Genomic DNA, 16935 nt, shown 5'->3' on the forward strand with positions numbered 1-16935 from the left:
CCAGGCCTGTTTCATGATTTTTTTTTAACAATTATCTTGAGCCACAATTAAAGTGGTAGTGGCTCTTTGTGGTGGTTTTGGAGACTTTAGTACTCTGAGATCCCTTCAGAAAATTGTTTCTGCTGCAAGATTGTGTGTTCTATTTCTCTTTAAAAATTGATAATTATGAGGACAAAAAGAACCATACCAATGCATTTTTAAGGCTGTGTACATCATACACACTGACATAATTGACAAGCCTGCTATGTTATTAGATTGTAGCCATATAAAAATAGACTTAAAAAATGTCCTGGAACCATCTCACAACATTTATTAAACTGTAACCTGTGAACCTACAGGATTCCGCATGGATCGGGTACCCAATGATCTGGATGCTGTGGTTATTGGCAGCGGTATGGGTGGTTTGACAGCTGCAGCTCTGTTGTCCAAAGCTGGAAAGAGGGTTCTTATTTTGGAGCAACACGATCAGGCTGGTGGCTGCACTCACACCTTCCAAAATAAAGGATTTGAGTTTGATGTGGGTAAGTCAATTCCTCTATGAGTTTTTCTTTGAAGTTTAAATACCTTTAGTCTGGTAGTCTGGTGCAGGGATCTGAAGCCCGTAGCTCCAGAGCCACATGCGCAGCACATCTGCTGTGGCTCACTGTGACTTAGGTAAAAAATTAAAATTATAAGGGCCAAATCCACAGAGAATGCACTGCGTCTACAAACAGCGTCATAAATTGTTCTTCATTCGCATCCGCATTTGCTCCCTCTTAAACGTTCTAATCATAAAGGATATTGCTCTAATTATATACCGGCGCAAACACGGCCACACAGTTTGACAGTTGTGTGCAGTTTGCACCTGATTTACCACAATTGGCAATCCTGGATTTGAGCCAAGAACACCATGGCAGTATAATAGCAGTTAAGAGAAAGATGAACACAGAAAGTGTGCTTGGACTGAAGAGGTGCGAATGCGGAACTGTCAGAAAACAGTAATTGGACATGCCTGTAAGCGTTTTTCTCATTAAGCGCTATAAAGATGTACTGAGCGTAGAGGAATACCATATCATTCATTCATTTAATGTCCATGAAATTCAAATTATTGGTGCGATAATTTTTATATTTATAAAGGTTAATGTATGCATATGTAGAGATGTGCATGTAGATTTTCATATTAGCATAACAGAGTGTTAATGCGTCAAATGCAAATGATGATGCCCGCGCTGATCACGATCGCAAGGGTCGTGTGGGTTGGGGACATTGATTTGTTCAATACGGATGCACATTGTAAAAGGACTCAACTTTACTGGAAACGAAACATAAAAAATATTTTCATATTAAGAGCTATCTAATTTTTAACATGAAGTAACTTGCAAACTTCTGCACATTATTGAAATAGTAAAATACAACTTGACGCTAGTCCCCAAAAATATATGCATTATTATTTAATTTGTTAAGTTCTCGGTTGCGTATTGATTGTAAAGTGATGCTTATTTACTGCAAGCCAGAGAGATCTGCTCTGCTGCAAGTGACAGCGAGCTAAGAGTACGATTATTTGTTACACTTAACGAGCTATTTTCTGGAGTTGCTGAATAAAATACGCCTTTCATCTAAAGATCAAGTGGCTTGGGGTCACTCCAACTGACAAGACGGCGTCTATTCGGCTTTTGGCTCTCACAATAGTGAGAGCCCTTGACACCTCTTGGAGAGAGAGCTGGAGCAACCGACCTCATTGCTAACGGCTAAATGAGTGCGTTCTTTCGAAGCACAGAACCGCCTGTAGTGCTACACAGTTCAAATGGCTCCTCCACGCTAACATCCCTTAAACATTGTGTGTTTTAGCTCCAGTGTAGTACAGTGCATTTCTATTTGGTCATTTTGATGTGGACGTTTCTGCTGCGTCGCGACTGGAATTCCATTCAGTAGAGGCTTTCCAAATAAGGGGCGGTCGTTAATCGAGCGTTAAAAAATATTATCATACAGATGTCTTCAGACTGTGACTTTTAACATACATTAGAAGTTTGGTATTTTTTGGAACATGTACACGGGAGTTATTGGTCATTTCCCCCTTGGCAAAGCAAATATGAAACGCAAAATGTGATGCTCCGCTTCCGTCATATAGTATCTCGAAAAGTCAATATGTTTTCCTCTGTTGTTGTCCCATGTCTTGAGATGGTACAGGTCAAGTTTGAAGTCAATCGAATGAAACGTTGAGGAGAAGTGGGCAAAAGTATCTACGCAGTAAATGCGCAAAAATCGGGCAAAATCGGACATTCAAAAAAATCATAACTCACTTCCTGTTAATTTTGCATATAGCTCCAAGATACTTTTTTGTAGGTATTGGGCTCCTTCATATATCTCCAAATTTTCGTAGATCTTAATGAAACGTACAAGCTGGCCTGTTTTGTTAAAGATTTCTTGGGGGTGCTGGGGAGTCATTTTTTTAAATAATCGTACTATATATTCTTAAATATTGCTATTTTACAACGCCCGATGTGTGTGCCAGGTTTTGTGAGTTTTTGTGCATGTTTTGGCCCTCAAAATAAGCGGTTTTACTGGTGAAGAGTACCTAGTTTTCCTCTTGATAATATTGTATTGTGGCCCTCATTTTCCTCTTGTAATTCTGTATTATCAAGAGGAAAAATGAGGGCCACTAGACCTGACAGCAAGCATCAAGAATACCTGGGCTTCCAAGGAGCCCCAGGCAATGCCATTGTGCATCGAGGCAGTGATCAAGTCAAAAGGATTCTCAACCAACTACTGAAGATTGACATAATGTTTTGTACCATCCATCCATCCTTTTTTCCAGGCGAAATAATATAATTTTCTTTAATTTTCTTCACAGTATTCTATTATAAAAAAATAAAAATCTTATTATGTAGTATTCTATTTTTTTTTATATATATGTGAAAGTTTGACTTTTTGGATGTATTTATAGAAATAAATGAACTTTTCCGTGATATGCAATAATTGTTTTTTTAAAGGATCTGTATATTCCTTGACACTGTCAGACAGGCTTCTAAATGTAATAAAAAATAAATTGTAATTAATAATTGTTTCCACCAGGCATTCATTATCTTGGCCAGCTTCATGAGAACAGTCTGCTTAGGGTTGCCCTGGATCAGATTACAGAAGGCCAGCTGCAGTTTACTCGGCTTGCGCAACACTTTGATACATTGGTCTTGGGCCAGCCTGGAAGACACAGGTAAAACTTAAAATGGCGTGAAATTAATAGCAATTTTCTTTTTGCTCTAATTTCTAATTATTTTGTTCCTGATTGTAAAACAAACACAAGAGGGTGGCTGATACTAGTATCGGTCACCGTACAGTCACAAGTACCAATACCTTCAAGGCCAGTTATAGGCCCATACTCGACCATCCCCACTTAATACTATAAGTATTTCATAAATTTTTTAAAATTTAGATTTTTAGCTTTTCATACTATCTTTTACCCATTTCACCTTCACTACCTAGGGAGTATCATATTCATGCAGGGAAGACTGAAATGGCAGCTAACCTGAAGAAGCAGTTCCCAGGCGAGGAGGACGCTGTTGATGAATTCTTTAGATTAATGAAGGTAGAGTAAGAGGATGTAACCATGCATGGATTTGTGATCGATTAGTTTGAGCCAACATACATCTAGCAGCTGGTGTGCGAGGCAAAGAAGTTCCGACTAGATATAGTCGGACTCGCCTCAACACACAGCTTGGGTTCTGGTACCAATCCTCTCGAGAGGGGTTGAACTCTCTTCCACTCTGGAGTTGCCCACGGTGAGAGGCGCAGAGCAGGTGTGGGCATACTTATTGCCCCCCGGCTTGGCTACTGTACGTTAGGGTTTACCCCGGTGGACGAGAGGGTAGCCTCCCTTCGTCTTCAGGTGGGGGGACGGGTCCTGACTGTTGTTTGTGCTTATGCACCAAACAGCAGCTCAGAGTACCCACCCTTTCTGGAGTCCATGGAGGGTGTACTGGAGAGCGCTGTCCTGGATGGACTCCCTCGTTCTGCTGGGGGACTTCAACGCTCACGTGGGCAATGACAGTGAGACCTGGAGGGGTGTGATTGGGAAGAAGCTTCGGCGGTGGCTGAGGCAAAAACTCGGCCATGGAAAACGACTTCCGGATGTCTAAGAAGAAATTCTGGTCCACCATCCGTCGTCTCAGGAGAGGAAAGCAGTGCACCATTAACACTGTGTATAGTGGAGATGGGGTGTTGCTGACCTCGACTTGGGACGTCTTGAGTTGGTGGGGAGAATACTTTGAAAACCTCCTCAATTCCACCTTCCTTTGAGGAAGCAGAGTCTGGGAACTCTGAGGTGGGCTCCCCTATCTCTGGGGTCAAAGTCACTGAGGTGGTTGTAAAGCTCCTCAGTGGCAAGGCCCCGGGGGGTGGATGAAATCCGCCCAGAGTTCCTAAAGACTCTGGATGTTGTGGGGCTGTCGTGATTGACACGCCTCTACAACATTGCATGGACATCGGGGACAGTGCCTCTGAATTGGCAGTGGTAGTGGTCCCCCTTTTTTAGAAGGGGGGCCGGAGGGTGTGTTCCAACTATAGATCACACTCCTCAGCCTCCCTGGTAAGGTCTATTCAGAGGTGCTGGAGAGGAGGGTCCGTCGGGAAGTCGAAACTCAAATTCAGGAGGAGCAGTGTGATTTTCATCCTGGCCGTGGAACAGTGGTCCAACTCTACACCCTCGGCAGGATCCTCAAGGGTGGGTGTTCGCTCAACCAGTCCACATGTGCTTTGTGGACGTGGAGAAGGCGTTTGACCGTGTCCCTTTGGGAGTTCTGTGGGGGTGCTTCGGAAGTACGTGGTACCGAGCCCCCTGATACGGGCTGTTCAGTCCCTGTACGAAAGATGTCAGAGTTTGGTCCACTAAGTCGGCTTTGTTTCCAGTAAGAGTTGGACTCCGCCAAGGCTGCCCACTGTTACAGATTCTGTTCATATCATTTATGGACAGAATTTCTAGGTGCAGCCGAGGCGTTGAGGGGGGTCCAGTTTTTTGGCCTTAACAGCATCTCTGCTTTTTGCAGATGATGTGGTGATGTTGGCTTCTTCAAACTGTGATCTTCATTTCTCACTGGAGTGGCCGAGTGTGAAGCGGTTGGGATGGAAATCAGCACCTCCAAATCCGAGACCATGGTCCTCAGTCGGAAAAGGGTGGAGTGCCCTCTCCGGGTCGGGGATGAGATCCTGCCCCAAGTGGAGGAGTTCAAGTATCTTCGGGTCTTGTTCACGAGTGAGGGTAGGATGGAGCAGGAGTTCGACAGGCGGATCGGGGCAGCGTCTGCAGTGATGCGGACTCTGTATCGGTCCGTTGTGGTGAAGAAGGAGCTGAGTCGAAAGGCAAAGCTCTCGTTTACCGGTCGATCTACGTTCCTACCCTCACCTATGGTAAAAATCTGTGGGTTGTGACCGAAAGAACAAGCGGCCAAAATGAGTTTCCTCCGCAGAGTGTCCGTGCTCTCCCTTTGTGATAGAGTGAGAAGCTTGGTTATCCGGGAGTGACTCAGTGTCGAGCCGCTACTCCGCTTTGAGAGGAACCAGTTATGGTGGCTCGGGCATCTGGTTCGGATGCCTCCTGGACGCCTCCCTGGAGAGACGTTGTAGGCATGTCCCACAGGCGGGAGGCCCCGGGGACAACCCAGGACACGCTGGAGAGACTATGTCTCTCGGCTGGCCTGGGAACGCCTTGGGATCCTAACAAAGGAGCTGGTTGAAGTGGCTGGGGAGAGGGAAGTCTGGGCTTCCCTGCTAAAGTTGCTGCCCCCGCGACCCGACCCCGGATAAGCGGTAGATGATGGATGGATGGGTGGATTAAAAAATAATTGATCTTAAGTTTTATTAAAAATGTGTTCAAGAAATTGACTAATTTAAACATGTTCATTAAATATCTTTTTGCTCACTTGCAGTTAGCCTCACAACGGACACCACTTATTGCCTCTTTGAAGATTATTCCATATTGGCTTGTCAACTTCCTGGTGTGGACTGGTCTATTAGATCGCATATCTACAGTGTTCCGCCTAGCAACCACAAACCACTCTGAAATAATGTCCCGTCTCACAGAAAACAAAGACCTTCAGGCTTTATCTGCCTACCTTTTCTATGGTACTGGACATTCACAATCTTTTAAATGCAATATTATGGTTATAAATGAAGCACACACATTGTACAATTTATTCACAGTTTTTAATGTTCTTTTCTTGAAGGTGTGCCTCCGAAACAGTCGAGCTTTCTCATCAATGCACTCCTCCTTCACCATTACAAACGTGGTGCATACTATCCAAGAGGAGGCGCGAGTGAGTTTGCCTTTCACATCATCCCTGTTATTCAGCAGACTGGGGGCGCTGTACTGGTCAGGGCGCCAGTGAAACAAATTCTGATAAACCAGCAGGGAAAAGCTCATGGTGAGGAAATGAGAGTTTTTTCGGAGTGTATGTTTTTTTTGTATCTTTTTCAGTATACACTATTTCTTTGCTTCTTTGGCATTTTAACTCATACTTCTACTGTATGCTGAAGTCAAGTCTCTGTATTCCAGAAAACCTGACTTGCCTTGTTCTGTTAACCAATTGTATAATCATAAGTGTTGAGTCATGAAATATGTGCACCTAGTGTATTTTATCCAGCTTGTTAGTAAGCCACTTGAGTATGTTCATGGTTATTTAAGATTGATTTAATTGCTAACAAACTAGACAATAAACACACAATAAAACACGTTAAGAGAACCATGTGTCTCTGCAGCTCAGCCCTGCCTAACTCAGCCTTATCTCCCACAATGCCCAAGATCAAAGCTTCTTAATCATACATAATCAGCATAAAGGAAGAATAGTGTCATAACTAGCATGATGTATTACTTATCCCTTAGTCCGTAACCGATACATAACCCAGCCCCTAATCAAGGCTGACAGTTATGGATAACAGTTCATTGAGACTATTGTCTCCAGTTCAATTCACATTGCCTCCAGAAGAAGACAGATCTTGATGATGGTCGTTCTAGCCACGCTCGTCTGGCATTGTTTTGATGAGCTTGCCCATGACCCAGGAATTTATTGGTGCTGAATCGTTTACAATCACGATATCTCCTGACAAGTTGCTTGACACTCGCGGCTACTTCTGTCGTGGTTTGAACTCAGGCAGACACTCCTTCACCCAGCGTTTCCAAAAAAGATCTGCCATGTATTGAACCTGCTACCATCTTCTCTTAAATTTATTTTTTATTTTTTTGAGAATGCCCAGTATTGTTCATTCAGTAATCTTACCGATTCAACATGTGATCATCATTGCTCTATCTCTCTGCCCCCACACCCGCCACCCACCACAATCTAACCCCCGCTGCCCCTTGGACCCAACATCCACCTGTGTCCCGCCTCGTCGTCCAGCGCCGCCTTCGCTAGCTTGGCCATGTCCTCCGCATGCCCCAGGACCACCTTACAGATGCACTCTTGTCGTTCAACCCCGCTTCGGCGGGATGGACAAGACAGCGAGGCAGGCCCCGTACACGCTGGAAGGATGTTGTGCGGGATGACCAGCAGGTTGTAGGGCTGACGTGGGGGGGAAGTTGAGCATACGGCCCGGGACCGCCCCCTTTGGAGAGCCCTGGTCAACCTGCTTGACTCTACGCCTCCGATGTAAGAGCTCTAACTAACTAATTGTGCAAAACTAGTGAAGTGAGTTAAGAAGACCGACCAGCGAGGCCTTTTCCAACCTGGCGGGAGCAGCACCTCCACCCTTCACCCCGCGACGGGGGCAGAGCCCCAGGCCCAGGGGAGGAAGGCGGATAGGAGAGGGGGATGGGACGGGAGGAGGAGACGACAAGAAGGGGAAGGGGCGGTAGCAGGGCAGCAGGGGGAGGGGGGAGGAGGTGGAAGGGCGACGAAGGAGAAGGGACCGGGAGGCGGAGGAGGACGGGAGGGGGAGTTATATAGTAGTGCATAAAATTTGAAGCCTCTTAAGAGTAGATAGACTAATCTTTGCTTCTTTTTTTGATTCCAGTAGAATTTTGTAATGGCTAAGTTCAGCGACTGGAACCAGATAGACGTAGGTTTAAATTGAATCATTGAGAATAAATATTTTATCCATGAAGAGAAATGTTCTGTCAGCTGATCAATGACGTTTACATTACATCCCACTGGGATAGCATTGGCTATAATTGTAGCTGCTTTTTTTTTTTACCTCATGGTCTGTGTCTGTGAGGTTGCATAGGTGGTAAAACCCATCAGGCCAGCAATCAGCAAACTGGGGAAGACCCCAACGTCTGCCCTCTTGATGCACAATCGGCAGGGTTCAGTCTTGTGTTAACGTGTCTCCACTGAGGGACTGTGGATAATTTCAGAATCTCAGAGACCTTATTGGCAACAAATGTACAGAATCAATCAGGCCAGCAATCAGCAGACTTGGTGAGGAAGACCCCAACGCCTGCCCTCTTGATGCGCAGGGTTCAGTCTTGTGTTTACGTGTCTCCACTGAGGGACTGTGGATACTTAAGGAATCTCAGAAACCTTATTGGCAACGAACGTACGGAATCTTGTCTCTTTGTTGATTGACAACAACATGAGTCTTTAAGCTGTATCTGTAACTCATTTAACATTCTGTCTATGCGCCAGGCTAAAGTTGCTGCATTTCATTCCAAACTTGGAATGGTGATAGGCTTGAGAGGGGTGACCTTGGCTTTTATCAATGACGAAGGTACAATGTACTTGATTGCGGCTATTTTCTGGAGTTGCTGAATAAAATACACCTCACATCTAAAGATCAAGTGGCTTGGGGTCACTCCTCTCACAGGGTTTGAGAGTGCCACGGACACCTCTTGCTGGAGAAACCTAGCTCATTGCTAACGGCTAACCCAGTGCGTTCTTCCAAATCGGAGAACTGGTGGTAGTGCTACACAGTCCAAATGGCTTCTTCATGCTAACATTCTGCCCCTTAAACATCGTGTGTTTTAGCTCCAGTGTAGTACAGTGCATTTCTATTGGGCAATTTTGACGTGGACATTTGTGCCATGCGTCCTGACTGGAATTCCCTTAGTAGAGGCTTTCCAAATAAGGGGCATACACATATTTATGCATATATATACACACATGTATATATATATTTATACATATATATACACATATCTACACATATTTATATATATATATATATCCACACACACACACACACACACACACACACACACACACACACACACACACACACACACACACACACACACACACACACACACACACACACACACACACACACACACACACACACATACATATATATATATATATATATATACACAACCTTGGCTGAGTCCAACTCTCACTGGACACAAACCGACTTAATGCCAGCAATGCGGACTAAACTCTGAGACCGGTCATACAGGAACCGAACATTCCATATCAGAAGGGGGTTTGGTACACCATACTCCCGAAGCATCGCCCACAGGACTCCCTGAGGGACATGGTCGAACGCCTTCTCCAAGTCCACAAAACACATGTAGACTGGTTGAGCAAACTTCCATGCACCATCGAGGATCCTGTCGAGGGTGTAAAGCTCATCCACTGTTCCACGGTTGGGACAAAAACCAAACTGCTCCTCCTGAATCAGATATTCAACTCCCCGATGGATCCTCCTCTCCAGCACCCCTTAATAGACCTTGCCAGGAGGCCTGAAAATCATGATGAAAAAAGAAATTAACTTTTTATTATGACAATAAACTACTACTACCATATCACTGCATCTATTGTAACATTAATATTCACAATATAATATAATATAAGATAATGTAATATATTGTTGCTATCCTGTGAACATTTTAAATATTTTTTTTAAAACGTTTTTGTGATGTCTGCATTCATTTTCATCCCATAAATGTAAAAATGTGAAAAATGACGAAAAAGGACGATATATAATGTAATATAATAATAATATATTAATTAATATGTATTTTTACTTTTATTTATTCTCCATTTTGATGGACTCAACATGTACGAATCGAGCAGACGGGCTAAACTCAGAGCCAATCCGCACCAATTCAGGTGTGCACCAAGGCTGCGTGGTCACCCCTAATCTGTTCAATGTTAACGTGGACTACTGGCTCAGCTCGTCCCTCGCTTGCTGTCCGGAGGCGAGTGTCCGCCTTTACTCAACCCAAACCGATCTGGATTACGCCGATGACATTGTAATTCTCGTTTCCCTCCTGGATAATCTCTCGGATACACTGGTGAAATTCTCAGAAGAGGTCTCCCCATTTGGGCTGACCATCATCTCTGACTCGCTGGGGATGCTGCCACAGGTGACCCTTGCTAACAATCAAGATGTAGAGGAGTTTGTGTACCTTGGGTCGAAGTTTGCCTCGAGTAACTCCTGTGAACCTGAGATTCTCCATCGCCTCCAACTGGCCTGCAATGCATTCGGTAGACTCTCCAGGATCTGGCTATGCTCCTCTATCCATTTACACACCAAACTCCGTCTCTTCAATGCTTTTATTATTCCTGTTCTCTATGCCAGCCAAACCTGGGCGCTCTCGGCAGTTGCCGTACGTTGTCTCAACGCGTTCCATAGGCGCTATCTGTACAGCATCCTTGGTATTCGTTGGTACCACTTTGTTAGCAATGCCAATGTCTACGCACACACACCCGTCTTGACCATTATCAGGAGGTGGCGGCTACAGCTGCTCAGCCATGTGGCCCGCCTTGAGGACTCAGTACCGGCCAAACAGCTCCTCACTGACTCTTCTCGCCCACCTCCTTGCGACTGGCTTTGCTCCAGAGGCCATCCCAGGCCCAGCTGGTTCTCCCAGTTGGCCGCCACCATGCCCTTTTGCTGTTCACCCCCGACAGAAACGCGTTCCGGCACCTAGTCGCTACGATCGGCTAACATCGGTCATGCGAAACCTTACCTTACCTTACCATTTTGATGCTGAGTTTTATTAATATATATTATTTGTAACAGGAGTGACAGTGCTGAAAGGACAAGAAGAGATTGAGATCCTTGCTCCCATTGTCATTTCCAATGCTGGAATCTTCAACACTTTCGAAAAGTTTCTGCCACATCACATCAAAGACAAAACAGGTGATCAAACAACAAAAAACATGAACCTGTGGAATGCATTTTGAGGTTGGTCTTTTAACTTTGCTGTGTGAATAGAGATCCAGTCATTGTTGAGTATGGTGCGCCACGGCATGGGTTCCTTCTTGGTCTTTGTTGGTCTGGATGGAACTAAAGAAGAGCTGGGAATTGTTTCCACAAACTTCTGGATGTATAAAGACAACGACTTGGATACACTGTAAGTTAATTGTTTTTTAATTGATTTTCCTAAGAGTCTTGTTATTTTAACTCCCATTTCAAATCTTTTACAAGTAATAAGCAAAAGGTTCCACCATTTTTCACGTTCTGCCATTCACTGCCCCGCTTGCCACTACATTTGCAGTGATTGTGTTAAACAATAATAACTTTAATATACAGTGTTCTCTCACTGCTTCGTTGTTCACTTATTGCGGATTCACTCTAATCTCAGATTTTTATTTGGATCCATTTATGCTGCTATTTTTTCTTTTATGTAATATTTGAGTAAATAAAAACAGCTCTTTGATTCATTCAACATAATGTATTACATTTTTAAACAAAATATAGAATATTATAAAGGCAAAGTGTGTACAAATATTGAGTGAGTGAGTGAGTACAGAACAGATATTTTCTCTAAACCTAAATACAGAACAAAACAAAAAGAACAATGTATTTCAACTCAAGTTTGTGGAACAATCTGAATAATAAAACTAGATCATCTCAGCCTATCTATATATATATTTTTTAAATATAAAAGCAGAATTACTGGAATATATATATAGCACAAGGTGTTATTTTGTTGAATTGTTACATTGACAGCGTCATGACTGCTTACTGTCATTTATTTCGTCTTGATCATTCTTTTCTGTTGATCAGGGGCAGATATCAGAAGTTTTACTTCTTTCTGTCCCATTTCATTTGTATTTTTTAAAGAGAGAAATAAAAATTTGAATTGAATTTTTCTTAACTAGTCAGTGTTCCATCACTGGTGAGCTATTTTTGGTGTTAGCATATTATAAGGGGTGGGGACAACTTTTTTTTTAACAACCTCCACTTCGCGTAAATTCACCTATTGCGGGTGGGCGTGGAACGTATCACCCGCGAAAAGTGAGGGAACACTGTATCATTAAGTGATTTAACAGCCCATTATTAGAAGTTAAACTCTGTAGGGCTGTACAGAAATATTTTATTTATAGACTGCAATAGACTATCTTAACATATTGTAATTTGACATTCTGGTCCAAACCACAGCAGAAAATTATACGTTGAAGTAGTTGTAATTCAGATTACTAGTACTATAAAAGTACATGAACATGAAGAAATGGGTTGCTCTCTTCTTGCGCACAACTTCTCACAACTTTATGACCACTTATATAATCAAACCATAGATGCATGCATTTTTTTTTTATAGTGCTTGTCCTCATTAGGGTTGCAGGAGAGGTCAAGCCTGTCCCAGCTGACTATAGTAGTACAGTATATATTGTGGCGACTGTGTCTCAGGAGCTAGAGACGGTCGTCCAGTAATTGGAAGGTTGGCTGTTCGATCGCCGCTTTCCCCAAGTCATGTGTTCTTGCATCCTTGGGCAAGACACTTCACATGCATTGCCTCTAGTGCCACTCACACTGGAATCTGAAAGGTGCGAATGTTTGGTGGTGGTCGGAGGGGCCGTAGGCACACACTGGCAGCCACACTTCTGTCAGCCTGCCCCATGGCAGCTGTGACTACTTAAGATGCTTACCGCCACCAGAGAGTGAATGTGTGAGCGCACGAATAATGTATCCATTGTGAAGTTTCTTTGAGTGTCCAGAAAAGTGCTATATAAAAATATGATGCATTATTATTATTATTATAGGTGACAGGTGGGGTACAGGTTGTCAACCAATCGCAGCGCACATATAGACAAACGGTGACTCCTTTGCACAATGTTGCGTGCCTTTTTTTTCTCTCCCCGTTTTATACGGATGCACATTGTTTTTAGTGACAGATCCTTTCTGCAAATGAGCCAGAAATAACACAGATGATGTTACACAGGCAATATTCTGTAATTGATGAATAAATTACACCTCACGTCTAAAGAGCAAGTGACTTGGGTAATCCAAGTTGGATTTATTACTTCCGTTTCGATTTATGATTCATGTTGAAATAAATCTCATCCTTGTAAAGTTGTAGGCATTCAACTCATGCATGCAGTATACTGAATGGTTTCTGCCTCCTATTATCGCAAATGGAAACACATATTTGTTATGTGTACTTACTGTATAAAACAAAAAAGATTTAAAACAAGTCATGGCCACAGATCAAACTTCTCAATGAGCAGCACACATTAATAACAGGATGCAGCGTTTGCGTCCAAAGCCCATCAAATAATAATAATAATAATAATAAGTAAACCATAAACACTTGTATTTATTATTACATAAAAAGTTAAAATTGTTCAAGTGCAAATAAAATAAAATAAAATATAAATATATAAAAGCACATGTATAAAAATACAGCAAGATGAGTAATATGAAATGCATAAAAAGTATTGCACAAAATGTTAAGTTAGCATACGTTACTTAAATGATTAACTGGACGGACTGATGAATATTAGGAGTTCAGAGTAGTGGCGACTACTCTGGTCTCAGTTTCTTTCTGAGGCTCCCAGAAAGAAACTGTTTTTCAGTCTACCGGTCCTTGCTTTTGTGCATCTGTACCGCCTTCCAGAAGGCAGAAGCTCGAACAACTGAAAACCGAGGTGTGTAGTGTCCTTGATAATATTCCGAGCTCTGCTGAGGCACCAGGAGGAGTAGATGTCAGCTGAGGAGGGTAGAGGGCAGCTAATGATCTTCAGTCTGCCTTACTGTCTTACTCTGTCTGCCTCAGTGCAGCTCCCATACCAGATGGCGATACAGTAAGCTCTCAATGGATGAGCGGTAGAAGGCCAGCCGCAGCTTTGTGTCCAGATTGTATTTCCTAAGGACTCTCAGAAAGTGGAGACGCTGCTGAACCTTCTTGATTACCGCTGAGATGCTATCTGACCAGGTGAGGTCCTCAGAGATCAGGACTCCCAAGAACCTGAAAGTGTGGACTCTTTCCACACACTCGCCGTTGATATAGCAAGGAGGTGGTTCAGTTCTGCTCCTGCTGAAGTCTACAATGATCTCCTTTGTTTTTGTCGTGTCCAGAGCCAGGTTGTTGTCTGAGCACCAGGGTTATATTTCACAAAGCAGGTTTAGTGAGAACTCTGGGTCAAGAAACCCTGAAATATGGGAGAAGCTGCGTTTTCAGTTTCAGAAAGGGAGGTAACTGAAACCAGAGAAAAAGTGGTAACTCTGGCCTGTTTCATAAAAAGAGCTAATTTAAGCTCTCGGTCAGTTACCGTAGTAACATGTTTCATGAACCAAACCTGGTCGGTTGCAGGTTTTTCACAATGAACCTTGAGGTTTTTTCTGTCCCCGCCTCCTTTCAGCCGCATTCTGACATTTAATTTCCTCATTCATAAAGTCCACTGTAGCGAGTTTTTGCGTAAACGCCTATAGTCTATTAGGTAAAGACCACTTTTGTCATGAACATGGCATGTCCTTTTGACAATGACTCTATTGATGAAGGTGCCGCATTATTGCGCAGGGAATAAAATATTCGTTGCGAGATTCCTATCACGCGCATAGATATGCTGGCATTTCCGGACAGTTATCTTTTTGAGCGGTACCATTTCACATCACAGTCCATCACCTACATAACTTAATATGTCCTTACATTTGCAACAATACCAGTGCCGTAGTCATGCGCTCACATCTCAGCATATATTGTGTGTTGCTTGCCGTTTTTTTCTTATAACCGTTTAAATAATGTTTTTATATTTCATCTTAAGACAAGTGCGCTTCTCCCGCACAGGATTGCATCAAAATGAAATGAACTAACAATTCAACAGGTTTGACCTTTAATATTATTGTGATTGCAAAGGACTACATTTAAATTTACGCATTGACCCGACACCAAGCAGCAATGTTCTCCCACGCCGCCTTTCTCTTGTCATGTTTTGGGTTCTGTTTTCCTTGTGTGTCTCCCTTGGTCTTGTTTAAGTGTCATCCTGCCCTTCCTCGTGTAAACCAAGGCTGTCCCCATCTTGTGCACCTCATAGCCCCACATTACCGCCACGTCAAGACTTAGTCCCCACTTCACCTGATTCCTTACCCAATCCCGTTTCTTCTCGTCACGTTCCTTCAGTCTCTGCATCCTCGGTTTCTAGTATCCCTGCTGTTCCTCACTCCCCATGGTGGCAGGCTGATGTGGCCCCAGTTCCTGCTCTCAAGTCTGCTTCAGCCACGCCACCCCAAGCCATGTTCACCCAGCTACCGCCAAGCCAAGCACCGCCAAACCAAGCACATGTCCTCGAACCACGTCTGCCGCAGTTCCAAGTCCCCGAACCACGTCTGCCGCAGTTCCAAGTCCCCGAACCACGCCTGCCGCAGTTCCAAGTCCCCGAACCACGTCTGCTGCAGTTCCAAGTCCCCGAACCACGTCTGGCGCAGTTCCAAGTCCCCGAGCCACGTCTGCCGCAATCCCAGGTCCCCGAGCCACGTCTGCCGCCGCAGCCCCAGGTCCCCGAGCCGGCTCCGCGGCAGCCCCAGGTTCCCGTGCCGGCTCCGTGGCAGCCCCAGGTTCCTGTGCCGGCTCCGCGGCAGCCCCAGGTTCCCGTGCCGGCTCCGCGGCAGCCCCAGGTTCCCGTGCCGGCTCCGCGGCAGCCTCAAGCCCCCAACCAGGTCTGCCGGCTCCGCGGCAGCCTCGAGCCCCCCAACCAGGTCTGCCGGCTCCACGTCAGCCTCGAGCCCCCGATCCAGGTCTGCCGGCTCCACGGCAGCCTCAAGCCCCCGATCCAGGTCTGCCAGCTCCACGGCAGCCCCAAGCCCCCGATCCAGGTCTGCCGGCTCCACGGCAGTCCCAAGCCCCCGATCCAGGTCGGCCGCCTCCACGGCAGCCCCAAGCCCCCGATCCAGGTCGGCCGCCTCCACGGCAGCCCCAAGCCCCCGATCCAGGTCGGCCGCCTCGAGTCCCCGAGCCACGTCTGCCGCCTCAAGTCCCCCAGCCAGGTCTGCCGGCTCCACGGCAGCCTCAAGTCCCCGTGCCAGGTCTGCCGCCTCCACGGCAGCCTCAAGTCCCCGTGCCAGGTCTGCCGCCTCCACGGCTGCCTCAAGTCCCCGTGTCAGGTCTGCCGCCTCCACGGCAGCCTCAAGTCCCCGTGCCAGGTCTGCCGCCTCCACGGCAGCCTCAAGTCCCCGTGCCAGGTCTGCCGCCTCCACGGCAGCCTCAAGTCCCCGTGCCAGGTCTGCCGCCTCCACGGCAGCCTCAAGTCCCCGTGCCAGGTCTGCCGCCTCCACGGCAGCCTCAAGACCCCGTGCCACGGCAGCCTCAAGACCCCGTGCCACGGCAGCCTCAAGACCCCGTGCCACGGCAGCCTCAAGACCCCGTGCCACGTCTGCCATGGCAGCCTCAAGTCCCCATGCCGGCTCGCCGTTGCCACCCCGGGCATCCCCGCCTGTGCCGCTGCAGCCCCTGGCCTCCTTGCCTCGGTCGCTCTCGTGCAAAGTCTCTTCACCTCTTCCATGGCGGCTTCAAGTCCTTGAGTGTGGACAGGAGGTGCACGCACGTCCCACTGCCGTCTTCTCCTTGTCTGGCGGCGCACGTTGTGGTCGCCCTTTGCTCCAGTGTGGCGTCCGGGGCGCCCTCCGGACCGGCGCTGCCAGGCTCCCCTCGTCTGGCGTCCGGGACGCCCCCCGGACTGGCCTTGTTGGGTGTGCCAGGTTCCCGCCTCCGTGACCCCCTCCGCCCGCCCTGTTTTTGGACTTTTTTGTGTTAGGGACGTCTGGGAGCCGTCCCTCGAGGGAGGGGTTCTGTCATGTTTTGGGTTCTGT

At 45.9% G+C, this 16935-nt stretch overlaps 1 protein-coding gene across 2 annotated transcripts in view; it reads left to right on the top strand.

Annotated features, from left to right (window-relative positions):
• LOC147154885 (all-trans-retinol 13,14-reductase-like) overlaps positions 1 to 16935 on the top strand; it is a 55932-nt gene that overhangs the window by 21985 nt on the left and 17012 nt on the right. For both annotated transcript variants that reach the window (XM_086066731.1, XM_086066732.1), the window contains exons 2-8: positions 339 to 521; positions 3052 to 3190; positions 3460 to 3562; positions 5898 to 6093; positions 6195 to 6392; positions 10927 to 11046; positions 11122 to 11260. In XM_086066731.1, coding sequence (XP_085922857.1) covers positions 339 to 521; positions 3052 to 3190; positions 3460 to 3562; positions 5898 to 6093; positions 6195 to 6392; positions 10927 to 11046; positions 11122 to 11260 — 1078 coding nt within the window. The remainder of the gene's footprint in view (positions 1 to 338; positions 522 to 3051; positions 3191 to 3459; positions 3563 to 5897; positions 6094 to 6194; positions 6393 to 10926; positions 11047 to 11121; positions 11261 to 16935) is intronic.

This window comes from Leptonotus elevatus, unplaced genomic scaffold, assembly GCF_054856555.1.
Source record: "Leptonotus elevatus isolate MCC_2025b unplaced genomic scaffold, RoL_Lele_1.0 HiC_scaffold_23, whole genome shotgun sequence".
In the NCBI taxonomy this organism is placed as follows: Eukaryota; Metazoa; Chordata; class Actinopteri; order Syngnathiformes; family Syngnathidae; genus Leptonotus; species Leptonotus elevatus.